Raw genomic sequence first — 23,052 nt, forward strand, 5'->3', positions numbered from 1 at the left:
GCCAGTGAGGGTGTGGAGCCATGGGAGATCTCAGTCACTGCTGGTGGGAACTCTGCAAAGCAGCTTGGCAATTTCTTACAGATCTAAACATATTTTACCATATGATCCAGCAACTGTGCTCCTAGGCATTCACCCAGCAGAGCTGAAAACATATGCCCACTGAAAAGCCTGTGCTTGATTTTTATAGCTTTATTCCTAAGTGCAAAAACCTGAAGCAGCAAGGACAGCACTTGTCCTTCAGCAGGTGAGTGGTTAAATAATCTGTGGCACAGCCAGACAATGAATATTATTTTGCACTAAAAAGAAATGAGCTATTAAGCCAAGGAAAGACATGGAAGAAACTTAGACATATATCACTAAATTCAAGAAACCAATCTGAAAAGGATTCCAACCATATGACATTCTGCAAGAGGGAAAACTAAGAAAGACAGAAAAAAAATCCATTGGAAAGAGAAGAATGAATAGGATGAGTACAAAGAATTTTTAGGGCATGAATGTATTCTCCCCCATGCTGTAGTGGTGCAGGTAGGTCACTGGACATCTGCCCAACCCCACAGAATGAACAACACCAACAGTGAACCTAACATAAACTATGGACTTCTGGTGACAACGATGTACCACTCTGGCATGGGATGCTGATAGTGAAGGAGGCTATGGACATGGGGGGAGAGAGGATAGATACAAAATCTCTGTACCTTCCACTCAATTTTGCTGCGAACCTAAAAAGCGCTCTAAAAAACAGTCTGTTGTTTTACTGTAAAATAAAACAGTCGAATAAAGTTGTTAGGAACACCTTCCAAAAAGACTTCAGTTCCATTCCCAACTTGGTGTGAACGTGGGCAAGCACTTTACCCTTTGTGAAATTCAGCTTCCTCACCAGCCTACACAGAGGCTGTCTGCAGAGTCACGCGGGGAATGAGGTGAGAGCTTATGGTGTTGCGTGCGAAACAGGGACCACAGTGAAGCCCATTCAACCACCCTCTTTACCAGCGTGCTGGGGGTTGATACCGTGAGCTTCTAAAGTCAGACGTCCATGAGCGAAATGAAACCATAAGTGTGCTCCTGTGCCCCAACTGCAAACTCTACCTGACCTGCTCTGAACCTTATTCCGGACACCAGGGATTTTATCCTCACCCACGAGCACAGAAAACCAAGGCCCAGGGAGCTAAGGAACTAAACCAAAGTTCCATAATTATCAAGTATCTCCATTCAGGATTTATCCCTGTGATTACATCAACCAATAAGCTAAAAATGTTATCTCAGGCTTATCAAAAGCTCCATTTGGTAATTATATATGAATCCGAACGAAAAAGAAAAATTTAACACTAACAACAAAACCCTGCAGAATACCAAGTCTTCTCAAGGACAGTATAGCAAGCCATAAAACATTTCACTACACAATGGACCATAACGCAACTCTAAAGCAATTTTAAAGGACTGACTTACCGATAGTGATTATGGTAGACATAATTTCCCAAAATAATCAGAAAACCCATAAGTTTAAAAGTCAAGAGATATACTTCTAAATAACCCACTCAGACAAAAAAGAATTCACAAAATCTTAGAATACAATTAACAAAAACTGACTGAAACATTCTGTAAAATGTTCAGAGAAAGACTGAAGATTCCTAAACCCATTAGGGAATCTGAATCAGTAGTCAAAAGCTTCTCACAAAGAAAACACTGAAAGATTTTTAAACAGATGAAATAAAATAGCACCCATTTAAAAAATATTTATAAACTGGAGTATATTAAAATTGGTAACATTAATAACATTAACTTTTTTCTCAAATATGAGAAAAAACCCAAAAAAACTAGCCACAGACTAGGAAAAGATACATGGAATACATAACTGCCACTGGATGGATATCAGTAAGTATTAAAAGAGCTCCCATAAATCACTTAAAAAGACCGACAAGTCAATAGAAAAATGAAGAGGCATTATGAAAAAAATTCATAAAGTAAGATTCAAAAGGCAAAAAATACATATGAAAAGGGGCTCAGCCCCATGGGAAAAGGCTCTACTCCACACCCACCAGACTAGCACAACTTAAAGTCAGAAAATGGTAAGGCTGTAAACCAACAGGAGCTAAAGGTTCTCTAAAGCCCATAATATGCAAGAGATTGCAGGGGCTGCTACACAGGATGCATTTAAAATACTTCTGAGTGGGCACTAGTTCTTAATTTTGCCTTTCAGCTCCAAATAAATCTTCACTGTCTGCACTGTGACAATAAAGGTGGGTCCTTCAAAGGCACTTCTGCCATCCGCTGACACAGTGCCCTGCCCCGGAGGGAGACTTCCCACAAGTCACCAATTCCACCTCTCAGTGACTTCACCACCACCCAGTTCCCTCTCCGAGGAAGTGTGACCTCAGCCCCAGGGGAGGACGTTCCATCTCAGCAGGGGCAGAGGCTGCTGGTTAGATCTGGGATTCCTGACTCTTCAGCCTTCTCCTTAGCTCTTACTAGTCAATCCCTTGGTCCAAGGCGGTGGCAGTCATTCTTTACATTAAGCCTTCCCTGTCCCAGTGATGCAGGGGCTTCTGTCTCCTGTCTCCCCCTCCTTGGCAGAGTGGATGACTGGGAAAGAGGAACCCAATAGGAGCAAGAGAAGCAGCATCGAGCACAAGCCCTAGAAAACAGCAAGAGAGAGCTAAAGCAGGCAGGACCAAGTCAGGTCACAAAACCAGCTCATTTAGCAAAGAAAATGTAATGTAAGGAATTAAACGGAAAAGCACTCTGAGGCTAACAAAGAGCCCAACACTAAGGAAACAGCTCCAGCCTCAGACCTGGAGAATAAAGGAAAGCAGGGAGGGTGCAGAGCTATAACCCAGGTCTCCCAGGACAAGGCACAGGGGGGAGGGCCTTCTCCACAGCTGCAATTCAAGAAGGTGAGGCAACTGGAACCACTGGAGCTTCCTTCCATGCCATGCTGCCACTGGGGGACAGGACCTGGGAGCAGGCTCCATCTCCTCCTCCCAATCCCTGGCTGAACCGCAGGCCAAGCACCGCAGCACAGTGAGGAAGGGTGAGCTTGCGGCTGCACAAGGATAGTCACACAGCACCTGTGGTCACTAAGCAGTTGCTGACACAGCCCGAGCCCTTTACAGGGCTCCCTGTGAACTCCCCTCACCGTCTTGCAAAGTAGGTACTGTTTCTGTTTCCATGATTACAGAGGAGGCACAAGTAGCTAGCAGGGGTCCTGCCAAACCTCAGTCAGCACCAGAGGCCCTAACCCTCCTGTGAACTGAAAGAGCCCATGGCCAGCCAGATGGTCCCAGGATGGCAAGGCCAAGGAGGGGAATACTGAAAATACTCCCCAATCCCCGAGTGTCCCCTGCCCCAGCCCCTTCCTTGAGATCCCTCACCAACTAAAGGGCCAGTGACTACATAGTGAGATCAAGGCCAGCCTGGACTACATAGCAAGACCCTATTTCAAAAAAGAAAAGAAAGGGCCGGGGATTTAGCTCAGTGGTTCCGGCACCTGCCTCAAAAGCACAAGGTCCCGAGTTCAATCCTTGGTACCAAAAAAAAAAAAAAAGAAAGAGAGGAGTCAAGTTTAAGACCCGCCTGGGCAACTTGAGAGGCTTAGCAAGACTCTGTCTCAAAATAAAAAATAAAAATTAAAAAATTAAGTGTTTCTCACAGCCTGTATATACAATGATTATTTTCCTAAGTTTTTAAAAATTAGTGTATAATGAGAATATATTAAAGGTTCATAGAAAAACATTTTCAGGTAAGACATAATATTAAAAGAAAATTATATTTCTACTGGATATTTTAGAATATTAATCCTCAAATCTGTGTAAAGTTTAACATACAAAAAAAAAAATCCCAACAACATAATTTGGCCCACAGACTCAACCATTCACCAGGCAAATAAAGACTGGCCCTCTGAATCAGAACAAAATTCTGGGAAGGAAAAGGTTTAAAGATGTCCTAGACACCAGAAAAGACAACTCCAGGCAAGTAAAATGACAAACAGCTTATCAACTGATCTTTATGTAAATAATATTGCAAAAGTTACAAAGCCCCTCAGAAATCTCAATGTTATTTTTACATATTAGGAAAGAATAAAGGCCAAAAACAACATCAATAACTCAATTAAAATAACTCATGCTTGTGTTTCCATAAAATTTGATGAGTAATATGTCACTCCACCGCAATTATTCTCTGAAAATAATACACTAAATATTATTCTGACAACGTAATTACTGTTCTTACCTTAAGAATGTTAACAAAGCACTGGCACAGTTACCCTGCTAAAAATCTCCCTAAGGTTCTCAAAGAGAAAATATCAAAAGATGGTATGGGTGCTTTATAAAGAAGATTTCTTATAAGATTGTTTCTATTAGCTTTGAACTTATACACTATGAAAAATGTTAAGTTTCTTGTTGAATCCAAATTTCAGTGTTGAATTCCAAATAAAACTCTGTAATTTTACTAAAGTACCTTTTGCAAGAAGATGGTAAGAAATATTTAACTTTCATTTTTTTCTTGCCTTGGTAATATCCAATTCTGCTACTGAACATAGGTTAGCTACTTAAAACTGATACAACAGAAAAATTAAAGACCTAAATAAATGGAAAGTGCTCCATCTTTATGGACTATAATACTCAGTAGTGTTAAGATGGCAAATCTCCCCAAATTGATCTATAGATTAAAAATAACTCTCAGTATTTGCAATATATAAATAACATGTATAACTCAACAATAAAACAATAGCACAATTAAGCTCTAAGCAAAGGACATAAATAGACATTTCTCCAAAGAAGATTTACAAATGGTCAAGGAACACATGCAGATGTTTGACATCGTAGGTCATTTGGGAAATGCAAATAAAACCACAATCAGGTACCATCACTTCACACCCACACAGAAAACTATAATCCATAACAAAGTGTAAGCAAGGATACAAAGAGACTCATACACTTTTGGTGAAAATGTAAAATGGCTCAGCTGGTAGGAACAGTTTAGTGGCGCCTCAAAATGTTAAATATAGAGTCGTCATATGATCCAGCAGTTCTAGTCCTAAGTATACACCCAAATGAACTGCAGACAGGAACTCAAACAACAACAAAAAAACCACGTATGTACAGCAGCATTACCCATGATAGCCAAAGTAAAACAACCTCATCTATCAAATGTATGAACATGATACATCCATACAATGGAGTATTATTCAGCCAAAATGAACAAAGTTCTGATGTATGTATACGCTTAGTGCGGAGGAACTCAAAAACACGGCACACTATGTGAAAGAAGTCAGGTGTAAAAGGCTAAATGATTCTGATTCTATTCTATGAGATATCCAGAATAGGGGAAGTCCAAAGAGACAAATGCAGAACTGTGGTCATCGGGGGCTGCAGGAAGGGAAAATGGAGAGGAGTTGCTTACTGAAAACAGTTTCCTTTTGGAGTAATGAAAACATTTTTAATTAGGGAGAAGTAATGTTTGTACAACATTGTGAACATACTAAATGCCACTCGGTTGTTCACTTTAAAATGGATTATTCTGTTATAAAAATCTGTCCACAAAAATATACTAATTAATAAACTGATATAACCACAACTACTTAAGTTGTGAACAACTGGTACTAAAATGTAACAGAAAACAGGTCGATAAAGATCTACTCTCTCTGCCACCAACCAACATACTGCTCCATTACAGACTAGATCCTAAAAGCAGTTTCTATTAAGTTTGTCTCGGGTCATCTCCCTGCTTTGCTGGAAAGTAACCTGCGAAGTAAGGATGAAATAACTGTGTATCATATATAGGCACCATAAAAACTAAATACATCTTTTACAGGAGATTTGGGATGGCTCAGAAAGAGGGTGTGGAGTCAAGGAAGACATTTTTAAGAGAGAAAGCAGGAGAGAGCCTCAGATTCTGACGCAAAAGCTGGAGGACAGAGGGGACCCTGCAAGCCGCTGAGAGGAGGGGAAGGTTCCCAGAGAAGAGCATGTGAGTGGGTGAGCAGGGTCCGAATCCAGAGCACCCGAGGAGGGGCTGGCTGGGCTCTAACAGTGTTTAAACACTTCCGCCTTGCTTCTTTATTTAGGAATACACCGCTGAAAGAACACACCCCCAGAAGACTTACTCCTGCTGAGCCCCGCCGATGACGCAGCAACCACACTGGTGTTTTCCAGCCATGGTAAAAGAGGGTGCATTCTCAACTTGCCTACTCTGCTACCCTGCACACAGACTCAGAAAACAGCTGCCATGCCACGCAACATACTCAAACGGGGACTTCGTTGTTGATTTCTAATGCCCCAATTTTGAGTACCTGAGGCTTCCATTTTATTATGAAATGGTGCTACAAAAATCCTTCTAAATAGAGAACCTCTTAAAAACACCTGACAACTAAATTCTACATCCTATCAATTTCTTGAAAATATTTACAAACTACTGTTGCTCAGAAAAACACATTGTGTGTAATTCTTAGATGATGTAATTATTTTTTAATTACCATTTTCCAAAGCATGATTTACAAATCAAACAAAAAGAGCCAAGAATTTCAGCAAACTGAATTTGAAATGAAAACACCAGGTAACCACAAAACAGAAAAATTAAACCATGTCAGGGAGCACCTCTCTACCGCACAATTTCACCTCTGAGCTTCAGTTTTAGTGTCTGTAAAAAGAGACTCATCTCTAATTCTCACCACCTGCCAAGAGAAGCATGCATATCAACAATAACATAATCAAGCCTCATATAGTAGGAAAAAGGATTAAAAACTGTATGTAAATCAATTTATACAAGGTATGATTGAAAAAGTGTTTAAATTTTTAAAAAATTATTACAATAAATGATACATTTCCATTAATCCCTTTAAAAATACTGCCCCTCACTTCGAACACACTTCCTCTATTGTTCTGCCACTCTCTGAAGCAGTTTCGGAAGTCCTCTTTCATGTCTTTAGTTGCCCTGTCATGCTGCCTTGATATACTGAAATCGATTCAAAACATTTCCCTTTCGTGGTCTCTTTGACTTTGGGGAACAGCCAGAAATCAGTGTCGGATCGGGTGAATAAGGTGAATGAAGACACACTGAAACATTTTTATGAGTCTGCCTTTTGGTTGGATGGCACTGAGCAGCAGCATTCACCATATTTCTGATCACACCTCATAAAGACACTCACTAGATATTTACATTATGATTTTCTTATCAAATAATTTAGATTTATCCTAAAATATCTCAATTCCTTGGACAAGAGGTCATATACAAAATCCCTTGGTGTTTTTAACATTCAGATAATAACCCTTGTCCAAAAGAAGTATTTAGGTTCAGAGTATGAAGACTAAAAAACATTTAAAATAGTCTAAATAATCTTTTAGCTCTTCAAGCAAAGCAGCTTGGTGTTTCTCTTAATCAACAGCTACTAACACTCAGAACTAACTTCCCTTTCTGTATCTAACTTATTCAACAGATTTTATATCTGGCTCCCCACACTAGAATGTGAGCTCCCGAGGGCAGAAATTTTTGTCTGTTTTGGTCACTGTTGGAATCGTACCCAAACCTACAAGAGAGCCTGCCACACCCATAAATATCTGAAGACAATGTATTAGACTGCTCAGGCTGCCATCATGAAGAGGCAAAGACTGGGCAGCTTCAACAACAGATGGTTATTTTCTCAAAGTTCTGGGTCCTAGAAGTCCAAGGTCAAGGGACCAATAGCACAACCTCTTCTGTGACCTTTCTTTTTGCCATTGGACGGCCACCTTCTCCCCTCATCTTCACATGCTCTTTATTCTGTGTCTATATCATACTATCCTCTTCTTCCAAAGACACATCTGACATCCTCGTTGTAATTACCCCTTTAAAAGTCTATCTCCAGGTACAGTCATATTCCAGCTAGGACCCCTTATGGTTCGAATGTTTGTGTCACTCCAAAATTCAATGTTAAAATTAAATCCCAGGTCTTGGTCGGAATAAGTGACCCTTGGGAAGTGAGTAGGTCCTGGAGTTAACACTCTTGTAAGAAAGATGTCAGAGGGGGCTCTTGCCTTTCGCCTTTCTACCACGTGAGGACACAGCAAAAAGTGACATCTTTAAGGCAGAGAGTAGCTTCACCATACACTGAATCCAGTGCCCTGAGCTCAGATTTTCCAGCCTCTAGAATTATGAGCAATAAAACTTCTACTGTTTACCAATTACCCAGGCTAAGTACACTGCATAGCAGCCTGAACAGACTAAGGAAGACTGCAGTGTAACAAGGCAGGAAGAAGTCAGGCAAGGTAGTGCACAACTGTAAGACCAACTATTCGGGAGGCCAAAGAAGAAAGATCATGAGTTCAGGTCCCAATCTGAGCAAGTTATCAAGACCTTGTCTCAAGATAAAAAATAAAAAGGGCTCAGGATAGGGCCAGGGATTTAGTTCAGTGGTGCCACTGCCTGCCTCGCAAGTGCAAGGTCCTGAGTTTGATTCCTGTTACCCTCCCCAAAAAGAGACGAGGAGGAAGAGAAAGAGGAAGAGGAAGAAGGGGAGGAAGGTGAAGGAAAAAAAGGAGAAGATAAAGAGGAAGAGCACAAGGAAGAAGGGAAGAAACACAATTCGGTCACTGTAACTTTATAACTCGCTAATATCTCACTAGTGACGTTTCTCTATCTCATGAAATATAGAATATGTGCAGCCACGGATGATGTAACCAAGCACTGGTTTAAAGCCTTTTTCCGAGATATAAAATCCTTCATGACCTAATTCCAAATTACCTGTCAACAGGGCATCCTGCTCCACTCGAAGTTCACGAAACAGAAGAATCAAGTCAACAGCAACGCCAATCGTATCCAAGTTCCTGTATCAGGTTTTAAAAAGACAAAATTAGACATGCTCTTTCCTAAAACTGGATTTCAAATGATGATTTAATGCATGATGCAGACACAACTGGCAAATAGTTCCTGTGGTGGGCAGAGTAACAGCCTCCAGAGAAGTCCACATCCTAATCTTCCAAACCTGGGGATATATCACCCTATGCAGCAAAAAGGACTACACAGACAAGAGCAAACCAAGAATCTTGAGGTGGGAAGACTGCCCTGGATATGTGGGGGCCCAATATAATCACAACTATCCTTATAAATCAGAGCTAGGGGGAACCAAGGAATGCAGATACAAAATATGGACCAAGGAATGCAGCAGCCTCTGGAAGCTGGAAGGCAAGGAAACAGATTCTACCTTAGAGCTTCCAGAAGGGAACACAGCCATACTGACCCCCTATTGGTCTTTGGAATCCCAGGACTGTAATATAATAAATGCATGCTGGTTTTTGTTTTGTTTTGTTTTTTGTGGTGCCAGGGATTGAACTCAGGACCTTGCGCTTGCAAGGCAGTTGGTGGCACCACTGAGCTAAATCCCTGGGCCAATCCATGCTGTTTTAAACCATTGAGTTTTTGGAATTTGTTACAGCAGCAAAGGAAACTAATATAGATTTGGGTAACAGCAGCAGGGTGCTGCTGTAACAAATACCTAAAACGTAGAAGAGGCTTTAGAATTTGACAAGGGACCGAAGCTAACAGAACTCTGAGAAACAGGACTGAAAAAAGCCCACAGTGCCTTGAGCAGAGTGTTGGGAGAAATAGGGGCCCTGCAGGACTGATGAGGGGAGCACGGAAAGAAATGAGACACATGCCGTTAGAGACCGGAGGAAAGAGATCCCAGCCACATAGTGGCAAGAGTCCCTGAACTGCATCCCTCAAGGAAGTGGAAGCAAAAGGGAAGGGGGATGCCTATGCTGCTGTCCTGGGCCTGTTCAGCTGTCATCTTATGCCTGGTGTACTTGGGGAGCGGACATTTGTTTCCTGGTTTCACAGGTACACAGATTGTTCATCTGTGTTTCTGTGCAAGAAGCCCCTAGGAACGTGGGAATTTTTAATTAACTCTAGAGCTGATGAGATTACGGATCTGCTAAATAGGAGTCAATGCTATAATGGGTTGAGAATTTGGGGTATCTTGGGGTGGGGCGAGTATATTTTACATGTGTGATAGATGTAGGAACCAGAGACTGTGTGGTAAGCAAAAAAATGGTCCACCAAAGCTGTTCATATTGTAAACCCTGGTCTTGTAAAAATGTATTATGTGGCAAAAGAAATGTGGCATAATTAGAAAGTTGTATTTGGTTTTTGTCTTGGGTTCCTGGCACAGGACACCCTTTAACTTTCCTCAATGAAAGGGGCATCTTTTGTTATTCATAATAAGCCCTGTTCCATGCTGCCAGAGTTCAGGCTAGTGAGGTAATTCTGACATAGTTCAGAAGGGTGGATGGCCTGACTTCACCTTTAGGGGAAGAGAGAGGGACCAGGATTGAATTCAATTACCAATGAATGGCCAGTAATTCAACCAATCCCACCTGCACAAGGGGGTCTGGAGGGCTTCCAGGCTGCTGAAAGGAGGATGGCATATCCAGAGAGGGCATGTGACTGGCACCCACTGCCACGCTGTCCTGTGCTCATCTCCCACTTGAATGTTCTGAGGTGCATCCCTTATAGGAAGCATAACAGCATGTAAACAGCTTCCTTAGCTCTGTGAGTACTTCTAGTAACTCATCAAACCTGAGGGGGCTCATGGGACTCAACTGAACCCTCCCAGTTTTTTAGTCAGCCGTGCAGAATTGCAGCCTGGGCACTCCATTTGCAGCTGGCATCTGAAGTGGTAGCAGTCTTCTGGACTGAGCCTTTAAGTTACGTTGTATCTGATACCACTAACTCCCCACAGACTGTCAGAACAGAAGTGAGTTGTCAGACACCTAGTTGGTGTCAGAGAATCCGAATTGGCTGGTGTCAAGACCTCTGTAGATGTGATTAAATGACTATGGTCTGAGATAGAGATTATCTTGGGTTATCCAGATTTGGCTGAATCTAGTAAGGGTCCTCATGAAATGGAAGCACGAAGGTCAGAGTCAAAAAAAGACATCTGTTAGATGCCACACTACTCTTGTACCTTTGTGTATGTATATGTGTGGTAATGGGGATTGAACCCAGACTCTGCTCTGAGCTACATCCCCAGCATCCCCCCTCCTTTCTAAATTTTGAGACAAGTTATTGCAAAGTCACTGAGTTCTCCAGTCAGCAGTCCCTGATTGCTTAAACTCTGCAATCCCTCTGCCTCAGTCTCCCTACAGATTACTGAGATGTCACATGTGCTCCAGCCACACCTAGCACTGCTGCTTCTGAAGATGGAGGATGGGGCCATGAGCCAAGGAAAGCAGGCAGCCTCTAGAAGCTGCAAAAGACAAAGAAATTAATTCTCTTCTAGAGCCTCCAGAAAGAACCAGCCCTGCAGATACTCAGACTGTAGGCCAGGAGAGCTGACTGTGGACTTTGGAACTCCAGAGCTGTAAGATAAAAACCCTCTGTTGTTTCTAGCCCTAAGTTTGTGGCAATTTGTTACAGCAGCAACAGGAAACTAATCCAGCTCTGTGACTTCTTCACTTCTCCGAAGCATGAGGACATTGACTCCTAAAGAGAAGGCTCCTGCTTTGCACAGATCAAATGCCAGAACCCTGTGGTAAGCCCTGGTTTTAGTGAGAGGTACTTGTGGTGGCCAGAGATACCGTGTCTGTGGTGTTCTCTCCATGCCCCAAGCCCAGGGGGTCAGGGCCACTGCTTCTTGCCTCTTGTCTCACACTAAAGACATGGGAAAAGAGCTCAGCACTGCCTCCAGGAAGAGGCTGTTCCACCTCTTCTGCTCTTGATTAGACATGGACAGATGGCTGCCAGGCTACTGGGCCTGCTGCCTATCTCTCTGCAGCAAAGTATGCTAAGAATGGTGTTTGCGTTGTTAAATGTTTGGGAGAAAAAAATCAAAAGGATAGAACTTTACACCTTGATAATTTCATGAAATTCCAAATTCAGTTGTTCAAAAGTGAAGCTTTACTGGAATACAATCCAGGCTCACTCATTAATACTGTTTGTGGCTGCTCTCACCCTACACTGGGAGAGTCGAGAAACTTGAGAAACAGCAACTGCAAAGCCTTCTTATGCACCTGCTGGCCCTTTATAGAAGCAGTGCCGTGACCCCGGCAATAGGAGTCACATTCACATGCAGAGCTAACTGCTTTGAACTGTCTTCCTTAAGTGTGTCCTCCAACTTCATGGAACTCCCAGTTTGCTCTGCTGTATTTCACTTCCTTCCATACATAAAGATCCAGGCCTGAGAGGCATTGTGTTTTTTGATTAACTCCTTACTAACGTTTTTTTTTAAACCAGAAAAAAAATACATAGTTTGTAATCTGATTCTTGCCTGACTGGCTCAAAAATAAAGACTTTAGTTAAAGTTGGCTGCAAAATTCTTAATAAAATCTCTTACTTTTTGGACTAGAAAATTGTTACTCAGGAGCTAATACCCTAAATGGTTGGAATTTCCCTGTGAAAATCATCAGTGACTGTAGGATAGCACAATCCTAGAAATTCAGACAGAAAAACTAGTATCTTTAATTGTTCGTTTTCATTTCCACCAACCTAAGTTGCATGCAATATACAGGTTTTATCACTGCATACACCACCCGTGCTTGGATGGCCACACTGGGGGATCGCTGTTATTTTATTTGGTGTCATATTTATTTTTGTAATATTTGAACTTTTACCACTTGCACATTTTGCTCAAAAAAATATAATTGTTTTAAAGTGAGGCATATAGGACTCCAAATAGCCTTGATAAAAAAAAAACCCTACACATAGGCATTTTATTGTTAAGATTCCAGAAACTCAACAGAAGAACAAAGTTCTACAAGCAGTTAGAGAAAAGAAACAAATCACACACAAAGGAAAGCCCATTAGAATCACAGCAGACTTCTTAACACAAACCAACACAAACCAAGAAGAGCTTAGAGTGACATATTCCAAACCCTAAAAGAAAACAGCTTCCAGCCCAGATTGATGTACCCTGAAAAACTATCTTTCAAAATTGATGGAGAAATAAGATACTTCCATGACAAAGAGCACCTTAGGAACTTCGTGAATACCAAACCAGCACTCCAAAGAATTTTACACAATATGCTAGGAACAGACATTGAGGATCACAACCCCAGGAAGCAAAGCAGAATGAACCCATCTGGCATGACAAGAAATTAAATGGAAAGGGGGAGAACCGAACAAAAAGAAAAAGTCATGGCAATGATAAGTCAACGCGTTTCAGTTATAACCATCAACGTTAATGGTCTCAATTCACAAATCAAAAGAAACAGACTAGCAGAATGGGTCAAGAAGCAAAATCCAACAATATGCTGCGTATAAGAAACACACTTAATTCAAAAGGAAACTCATAGACTGAAAGTTAAAGGGTGGAAAACAATACTCCATGCAACAGGAACCCCCCAAAAAGCAGGAGTAGCTATCCTCTTGGCAGATCAAGTAGATTTCAAACCAACGCTGATTAAGAGAGACGAAGAAGGACACTACATCCTTGTAAAGGGAAGAATCCAAAAGGAAGAGATGACAATCATAAATATCTATGCATCAAACACTAGTGCGCCCAACTATACAAAACAAATACTAACGGACATGAAAAGTCATATATGCCCTAATACAATTGTAGTGGGGGACCTCAACACCCCACTGTCACAAATAGATAGATCAACTAGACAAAAAATAAGTAATAAAATACTAGAACTCAATCGAACTCTTGAACAAATGAACTTAACAGATGTTTACAGAGTCTTCCACCCCACAAAATCAGAATACACATTCTTCTCAGCTGCACATGGGTCATTCTCAAAAATAGACCACATACTCACACATAGAACATGCTTACGTAAGTGCAAAGGAATTGAAGTTATCCCCTGTATATTATCAGACTATAGTGCGATGAAATTGGAGATCCATAGCAAAAGAAACTCAAAAAATTTCACGAACACGTGGAAATTGAACAACACACTTCTGAATAACCAGTGGGTCACAGAGGAAATTAAAGAAGAAATCAGACAGTTCCTTCAATTAAATGACAATGACAATACAACATATCAGAATCTATGGGACACAATGAAAGCAGTCTTATGAGGGAAATTCATAGCAGTGAATACGCATATTAGGAAAACAGAACGAGCCCAATTAAACAACCTGACGCTGAACCTCAAGCTTCTAGAAAAAGAAGAGCAGGACAAACCCGAAGCTCATACAAGGGAAGAAATTATAAAGATCAGAGGAGAAATCAATGCAATGGAGACTAAGAGAACGATACAAAAAAATCAATGAAGCCAAGAGTTGGTTCTTCGAAAGAATCAACAAAATTGACAGACCCTTAGCCAATCTTATCAGAAAAAGGAAAGGAAAGAAAAGGCCCAAATCCATACAATTAGGAATGAAAAGGGTGAAATTACAACAGACCCTGCAGAAATCCAGAGGATCATCAAGACCTACTTCCAGAACTTATACACCAATAAGATGGAAAACACAGAAGAAATGGACAGATTCGTAGATACATATGAATTACCAAAGTTGAATGAAGAAGACCTAAAAATTCTAAACAACCCAATATCAACCAATGAAATTGAAAATGTAATTAAAAACTTAACAACTAAGAAAAGCCCGGGCCCTGATGGTTTCACTGCTGAATTCTACAAGCCATTTAGAGAGGAACTACTGCCACTACTGTTTAAACTCTTCAATGAAATTGAAAGGGAAGCAATACTCCCAAATTCATTCCTGGAAGCAAGCATCACCTTGATCCCCAAAGCAGAGAAAGACCCAACCGAAAAGGAGAACTATAGGCCAATCTCACTAATGAACATAGATGCAAAAATCCTTAATAAGATACTGGCAAATAGAATGCAGAAGATCATCAAGAAGATCATACACCCTGACCAAGTGGGATTCATCCCAGGGATGCAGGGATGGTTCAACATATGCAAATCAATCAATGTAATACACTATATCAATGGAGCCAAGGACAAAAACCATATGATTATCTCCATAGATGCAGAAAAAGCATTTGACAAAATCCAGCACGAATTTATGATAAAAATGCTAAAAAAATTGGAATAGATGGTCTCTACCTCAAACTGATAGAAGCCATCTATGAAAAACCAACAGCCAATATCATACTAAATGGTCAAAAACTGAAATCCTTCACACTAAAATCAGGAACAAGACAAGGATGTCCACTATCACCACTCTTGTTCAATATAGTTTTGGAAACATTAGCCACGGCAATTAGACAAAGAGAAAGAAATAAAAGGAATAAAGATAGGAAATGAAGAAGTCAAATTGTCATTATTTGCAGATGACATGATACTCTATATAGAAGACCTCAAGAACTTCACCAAAAGTCTTCTAGACTTAATAACCAAATTCAGTCAAGTAGCTGGATACAAGGTCAACACACAAAAATCAATAGCTTTCCTCTACATGAATGACAGACTCACTGAGAGAGAAATAGGGCAAACAATTCCTTTCACAATAGCATCCAAAAACCTGAAATATCTAGGAATCAACCTAATGAAAGAACTCAAAGACCTCTTCTCTGAAAACTATAGCACTCTGAAAAGAGAGATTGAAGATGATATCAGAAAATGGACAGACATCCCCTGCTCCTGGGTAGGAAGATTTAATATAGTGAAAATGGCCACACTTCCAAAACTGCTATATAGATTCAATGCAATTCCAATTGAGATCCCAGCAGTATACTTCATGGACCTTGAGAAAACAATCCAAAAATTCATTTGGAACAAGAAGAGACCCAGAATAGCAAAAGCAATTCTAGGTAACAGAGACATGGCAGGGGGTATCACAATCCCCAACCTGCAACTATACTACAAAGCTACTGTGATAAAAACAGCATAGTAGTGGCAAAGAAACAGACCTGAGGACCAGTGGAACAGATTAGAAGATGCAGAAACAACGCCAGACACACTCAGCCATCTTATCTTCGATAAAGGAGCCAAATACCCTCACTGGAGGAAAGATAGCCTCTTTAATAAATGGTGCTGGAAAAATTGGGTTTCAACTTGTCAAAGATTAAAACTAGACCTATATCTCTCGCCATGCACTAAACTAAAATCAATGGATTAAAGAACTAAATATTAAAATAGAAACGCTGAACCTGTTGGAACAGAGGTTAGGTAGAACTCTTGAAGACATCGGTGTAGGAAAAGATTTTATGAACAAAACCTCAGTTGCCCGTGAACTAGCACAAACAATCAACAAGTGGGATCTCTTCTTATTAAAAAGCTTCTGCACAGCAAGAGAAACCACCAGCAGTGTGAAGAGACAACCCACAATGTGGGAAAAAATCTTTACCTGCTTTTCCTCAGACAAAGGTCTACTATCTCAAATCTATAAAGAACTTAAAAAGATCAGACCTCCCAAATTTAAAGACCCAATCCGAAAATGGGCATCTGAAATGAACAAACATTTCTCAGACAAGGAAATAGAAATAGCAAATAAATACATGAAAAAATGTTCAACATCACTGGTCATTTGAGAGATGCAAATGAAAACAATGCTGAGATTCCACCTCACTCCAGAAAGAATGGCTGCTATCATGAAATCAACCAATAACAAATGCTGGCAGGGCTGTGGGGAAAGAGGAACCCTGCTCCACTGCTGGTGGGAGTGTAGACTGGTGCAACCACGGTGGAAATCAGTACAGAGATACCTCAAAGAACTAGGACTGGAAGTCCCATTTGACCCCATTATTCCACTGCTGGGGATCTTCCCCAAAGAATTAAAAGAATCATACCACAGTGATATATGTGCATCTATGTTCATAGCAGCACAGTTTGTGATAGCTAAAACTTGGAAACAGCCCAAATGCCCATCAACTGGAGACTGGATAAAGAAAATGTGGGTTTTTTAATAAAATGGAGTACTACTCAGCCATAAAAAATGAGAGATTAGAGACATTTATACCTAAATGGATGCACATTGAGGCGATACTCTTAAGTGAAATGAATAGGACACACATGTATAAATACCAAATAGTTTCTCTGGTGTGAGAAACTGAAAGTGTAAATAAGGACTAAAATGTATAATAGGTAATGTGAAATAGGAAGAAAAGGGGCAAAGGGGAAGTGGGAGGAGTAGGGGAAAGGAAAGAAGGGAATGGAATTAATATGAGAAAATGAAAAAATGGAAACAAAGTCTTTGTAAATAGGAAGGAATGGGGGGTTGAAGGGAGGGCAGGGGAAGGGTGAAAAACAGGAACCAAGAGAGATTATGTAAAGGTGCAAATTTCCAAGGATGAGTGTCATTATATTGTATACCTAAAATGTACCAATGATTAGAATGAATAACCGATGATGCAAAATAGGAAGAAAATGTCCAAAGGGGTAGGGGTAGTGGGAGGGGCAGGGGAAAGGAAAGAAGGGAAAGGAAAAATGATGAGAAATGGAAAAAATGGAAATAAAGTCTTTGTAAATAGGGAAGGGTGAAGAGGGTGAAGGGAGGGCTGGGAATGGGGAAAAAACAAGAACCAAGATGCATCATGTAAAGGTAAAATTCCCAATGAGAAATGTCATTGTGTTGTATACCTAAAATGTACCAATAAAAGAATTTAAGAAAAAAAATAAAAATAAAAATAACTGAAAGAAAGTAACATCTTAAGCTTATACAGTACTGGCACTTCTGAGTCAGAAACATCAAACACGCATCATCCCAAGTATACAGGCTGGGGTAGGCATTTTACTAAGTAATCTCATCTACCCCTCACTGCTATTCTGTGCTATGGGGGAGAAAACTGATACTCAGAATGGCTTTGTCTCTTGTCCAAGGTCACGTGACTACGTGAGGGCTGGAGAAGTCAAAGGCAACAGGGCCAGTGTGCAGGCCTTGAGATCGGCACAGCCCCCTGCTTTAGAGTCAGATGCTTGAAGTCAGAATATTTGCAAGCTCTTGTGCTTGTTCAGTGAATGACTTTAGGATGCTTTTTTTTTTTTGGTACCGAGGATTAGGATAAATTTTTTAACCTCTCCTATCAGTTTCTTCTTTTAGGAAAATGAAAACATGGTAGTGTCCTATATTTTCAGTTTGTCCTAAGAATTATGCAAGACACTGCAAACACAGTGCTGGGCACAAAGCCTGGTCCTGGAGCTCATGTCCTTGCCTGAAGAGGCCAGCGAAGCAGACAGGATTTCCCTTCCACACCACTTTAGAGGGCTTCCTTACCTGGAAAAGGACGAAAGGTAAGAGCTCTCTGGCTCGATGCTTCTAGCACAGAACTAGTTCTGTTTTAAAATATTAACTATTAGCAGCAAGATTATTACTCTGTCCACCTATTTTTCTGCAAATGGGTGGCAGGCTTAGTTCAGCACTTTAGTTAACCCCAGCCTTTCCCCCTATTCCTTTGATCTTAAAAATCTCATTAATCATATTGAAGCCTCAAGCATAAGACTGTCTAGGTAGCAAAGGACGTCCCTCAGATGGCTTCTGGACCAGCCAGCCTCACCCATCACAGTTGTGACAGGGGGCCTGGAGGCTCTATCTACATGAAGGTCCAGGAAAGAAATCCTGGGCATCCAACTGTGGCTGCTGGCTTCAAGTAAAAATGTTAATGAAAAGCAGATTCCACAAAATCAAAAAGGAAAGAGTCTCAGGTCTAGGAGGAGAGAATAGTAAGTGCAAGAAAAAAGCAGTGTGGGGCAATCTCTCTCTAGCACCGTTTAACTACTTTTTAAAATGTTCATGTTATAAAATAGATGAAATCAGATCTTGGAACTCCGTCTTAAGACAGATCATCTTCAAAATTTACAAAACATGGTTCTTGTTCAAAGTAACTAATGAAAACATTTGCAACTAAGAAGTGAGGCTAAGAACTGCTGATGAACTCAGGTAGGCCGAATCTTCCAACAAAGAATCAAACTCAAGTTCAAACTGCTGTCACATACAGAGCCACAGACCTCAAAACACATTACAAATACAAACAGGAAATCTAAATAACTCCTAAGGTTAAACATAGTCTGCTCCATGCTGGGCTGATGCATATGCTGGTCTGACTGACTCTAAGGGTGTGACACATAGAGGACGTACTTCTCCTCTGTGGTGGTAAAGGGTAGTACTGGAAAAGCAATAGGTGATACCAAAGCCACAATTCTTAACAGTTAGCCCCATATGACAGAACCAGCATGCACATAAACTCGGAAATACACTCAGAGGTATATGTGTCCCATGAGGAATACTACCTGATGGAATTCTGGTTCACAGAGCACTCTATACAAGCATTCCGGAGACACCGGAAGCACTCTGTTATCAACTGCAGACTGGAAGCCAAATGCTCCACTTGGGTCGGATCTCTGCAGGCCAGCTCAACAGCATGAGAAGATCTCTTCAAGATATCCAGGACTCTCTGGAAGATCGTCCTGGGTGCTGTTTCTCTGAAAGAGGACAAAATTGTTACAAACTAGGGGAAAAAAAGATTTTAATTTTCAAATGATCTGTTCAGAAACTGCTTTATCTACTTCTGGGGGAGGTAGGCTAAACTTGTGTGTCCCAGCTCCTTTGTTACAATACAGAACACAAGTGCTGTACACACAGGTGCTGACCACACACCAGGCACTGCTCAGCCTTTCTGTGCATTTTCTCTTAAGGTTTCCAATAACCACAGAGTCAATGCTGTCCTCTCCAACTTACAGAGAGATAAGGAACACAGTGAGAAGGCAGAGTAAGGCCACGAAGCCAATGACTGGTAGAGCCAGCAGAAGCGCTATGACTCCAGTATCCCACCCTGTAACACCCAAAGGCAGCTCAAATGACTGTTCACACTCCTGGACCTGCCCTGCCACCCAATGTACACCATGGTGAGAAACATTCACAAGGGCCAGCTGGAGAACAGGTGCGCCACCCACCCGGACACAGTGAGGCCACAGCAGCTGCACCACTGTGCTCCCGTGTGTCCAACTACACAGGCGAGAGGTAGAGGCAGGGTGTGAAGGGGCGCCAGTCTCCCACCTGGAACGCACACCAGGAAGGTGACCCTGCAGCAGCCCCTCGGACCTCTGTCTGTGGCTGCCTCTCATGCCAGGACTGCTGCCTGCACTGGCTATCTGTTCAGAGCTCTCAAGATAACTGTTTTGTGCAACGTGGCTCCTAAATTCAAGCCAACCTCCTCATTCCATAAAACCCCTAAAGAAATTGCAATCTGAATGTCAGAAGAAAAACTGCCATGTTGGACAATTTAAGAGACTCTCGCAGATGATCCGGGCAGAGGTTCTCTTTGCTCTCACTGGGGAATCACAGGACCCTACATTTATTGCATCCTTGGATCGTGCCAGAGCACAAGGGAGCTGAACCGCACCTCCGGACTGATGACCCTGAGCGGCTGGAGGCTGCAGAAGACATTCCACAGATGTCCCTTTCCTCTCCTGGGCCAGGAGACACTTCTTGTCCATAAGCTTTGGCACCAGGACTTCTTGTACACCATGTGTGCATGTCTGTCTTGTGAAGAGACTAGAATCACATGATTCATCATGTTTTCCTGTCTGTCTGGGCCCTCAGTGAGCCTGGAGTCAAGTTGATGGTCACATTTAACAATGGTACGAATCCTTTTCCTATCAGGCTTTTCCTTTTTCTCCAATTTATTCCCTTGGTTTGGTTTGGTTTTTGGCTGGTGCTGGGGATCAAACCGCAGCAAGTACTCAACACTGAACTTATCCCCAGCTCCCTCCACTATCTTTCATCTTTTTCATTGTATTTTTCAAGACATCTAAAGTTTGTTTTGAAAAAGAAGCAGAGTATTAATCACTTGAAAATTGGTAAACACATAAAATAATTTGCCTGGATCTCCCCCAGTCAGCCCTCTAAGTATGCATCAGGAAATGTTGACCCAGTGTCTCTGTGATGAGAAACCCGATGAAAATAATGAACTCAAGGGTACAACATTAACCCTGCCTTGGCAAATGTATGAAACGATCGAGTACATGAGATATTTTTTGTGACAATGATGCCATGAAAAGAACGCTCACTGACACTCCCCAGGTGGCCCTGAGGAGTACTGAACGTCCTGCAGAAAGTACCCAGGCATGGAAAACTTTGCAAAGAACACCGAGAGTGACCACAGTGCCTATAACAGACTATAAATCCAATTCCACCGCAAAAAGTTTAATGACATTTATTATTTAATGTTACAAACAAAAACAGAGCTCTACAACCTCAGTAATCTCTAATAATACCTCCTTTTTCTACTCAGCTGGCTAAGAAATACGAATTTACACATGCCTATGATAAAGAAGCCGGTGTTACTTCTCTCAGCTGGTCCTCTGTGTTCTGCTTTCTAGGGGCTCCAGTCTTCCCACCAGAAAGCCTTCCTTCCAAGGCAGAGTCAGTCCTTGGAACCTTGTGTCAATCAGAAAAGACAGCAATACAGCAAAATCCAGAATGAAGCTGGGGCACAGACTACACGAGGTAGAAGAAAAACATCATTCTTAGGAAAACTGATACTCCAATTATGGAACAGCGCTCACTAACTATCCTCTGAATATTCCCAGTGTTTTTTCATGTTAACGTGTCATATATGTAGCACGCTTTCAACACACTCACACACACACACACACACACTCATAAATGTAACTGAACTAAAGCCAACCAATTTCTGAAATCCAAATAACTATTAACAGCTACTAAAGAAGAACCCCATATGACAGCATCTAGCACACAGTTACCTGTTTACTGTACAAGGGACAGTCCCCAGGCTGCACACCCATGGATTCAAACACACTTCCAATCCCATGTTGCTGTTCGAACACATCCCCCACAGAGACATCCTTTCCACACCAGGCCTACTCAACCCTCTGCTGACAGAATCTTGCATATCCTTTTTTTAAAAACCTTTGAAACAGGCCTGGCAAAACTCTTCTGCTACACCAGGTTAGCAGCCTCCCATCTCTGTGCTCCCTAGAACTGCTCCAAAGGCTGGAGCTAACTCATCCACATGCTTGATAACTACTTGTCCTTGTCCACTCTCCCAGCTGGACTCTATGTCCCTGAAAAGCAGAGACTGCAAGTACCTTACTCTTTTCTGTATCTCCAGGGCCCAAGAGGCACTCACTAGTGGAACTGACTCAGGTCAGGGCTAAATAGCGAGGGAACTGGCACAGCCAGAGTGGCCTGAGCCCCCAGGACACCGGGTTACGCGGTCCAGGCCCTCAATGGCATGAGCAGTTACCCATGCTCTCGGAAGAACACCAGCTCAAGCTTCCCACTGACAGCCACACATTCTAGACACGGAGGCTGGAAAAATGATCGTATTTTAAAATGCGGAATAATGTAAACAGCTACTTAGGTCTAATGACTAAACAAAATAGCTAGTTAAGTCAGTCATTCCTATATCACAAACATTAATAATAATTGCTGTCATTTCTCTTTAACCAAACTAACAAAAAAAATTCACAAAAGCCTTAAAAAGCTTAGCTACCTCATTCACAGAAGGCAGAAAAGTACTTACGAGGACAATTAAAATTCAACCGTTAGACATTCCTATTACATAGGAATGCATACCCTGAAGACAATGTATAAATGAAATGTTACATTACAGACAAAAAATCCTTTGAATTACACAAAAGGTAGCATTTCATTTCCTTCAAGTTTGAACAGATCTGTAGGTTTAATCTTGGCAAGTCCTGCTTGAGTAAAATTGAAGAAAACTACCTGTGATTGTATGTCACAGTAAGATGGCCGAATATACTGTATTTATACACATTTTACAGTTAATTCCTCAGCTGGGACCTCCTACTGAAAAGGAAGCTAAATGCTAGTCATTGTAATACAGCAACTAAGACTCACACTTGTTAAAAGATTTATTCTAATACCTTCCAGTTCATTAAAAGCTGGCATATGTGGTTCAGAGTAGTTTAACCACTGTAGCTGAGAAAAATGATTAAAATACACACAAGTTCAGAGATTAAAATAACAATCTCTGGTTGTTATCTAAAACCATAAACCTCACTCACTGATTTGACCAGGCTAGATTGATCAAAAACAGAAATAAACACATTTCTACCTCCTGCCACAAACAGCCCAGGGCAAAATGTTGCAATCCAGCTTTGCAAAACTCAAACCTCTCCTTTGTACACATCCCAGCCCACCCTGTCAGGTCCAGGGCACTGAAGCTGTCCCCAACAGCCCAGACCTCCA

At 41.4% G+C, this 23,052-nt stretch overlaps 1 protein-coding gene across 1 annotated transcript in view; it reads right to left on the reverse strand.

The window, feature by feature from the left end:
• Positions 1–23,052, reverse strand: part of Atxn10 (ataxin 10) — a 159,213-nt gene that overhangs the window by 118,843 nt on the left and 17,318 nt on the right. The window contains exons 2-3 of the mRNA XM_004845396.2: positions 19,107–19,298; positions 8,713–8,795 (exon numbers count right to left, since the gene is read on the reverse strand). Coding sequence (XP_004845453.1) covers positions 8,713–8,795; positions 19,107–19,298 — 275 coding nt within the window. The remainder of the gene's footprint in view (positions 1–8,712; positions 8,796–19,106; positions 19,299–23,052) is intronic.

Source organism: Heterocephalus glaber, unplaced genomic scaffold, assembly GCF_053883595.1.
Source record: "Heterocephalus glaber isolate CG9 unplaced genomic scaffold, H.glaber_assembly_v1.0 deba00001444, whole genome shotgun sequence".
Classification (NCBI taxonomy): Eukaryota; Metazoa; Chordata; class Mammalia; order Rodentia; family Bathyergidae; genus Heterocephalus; species Heterocephalus glaber.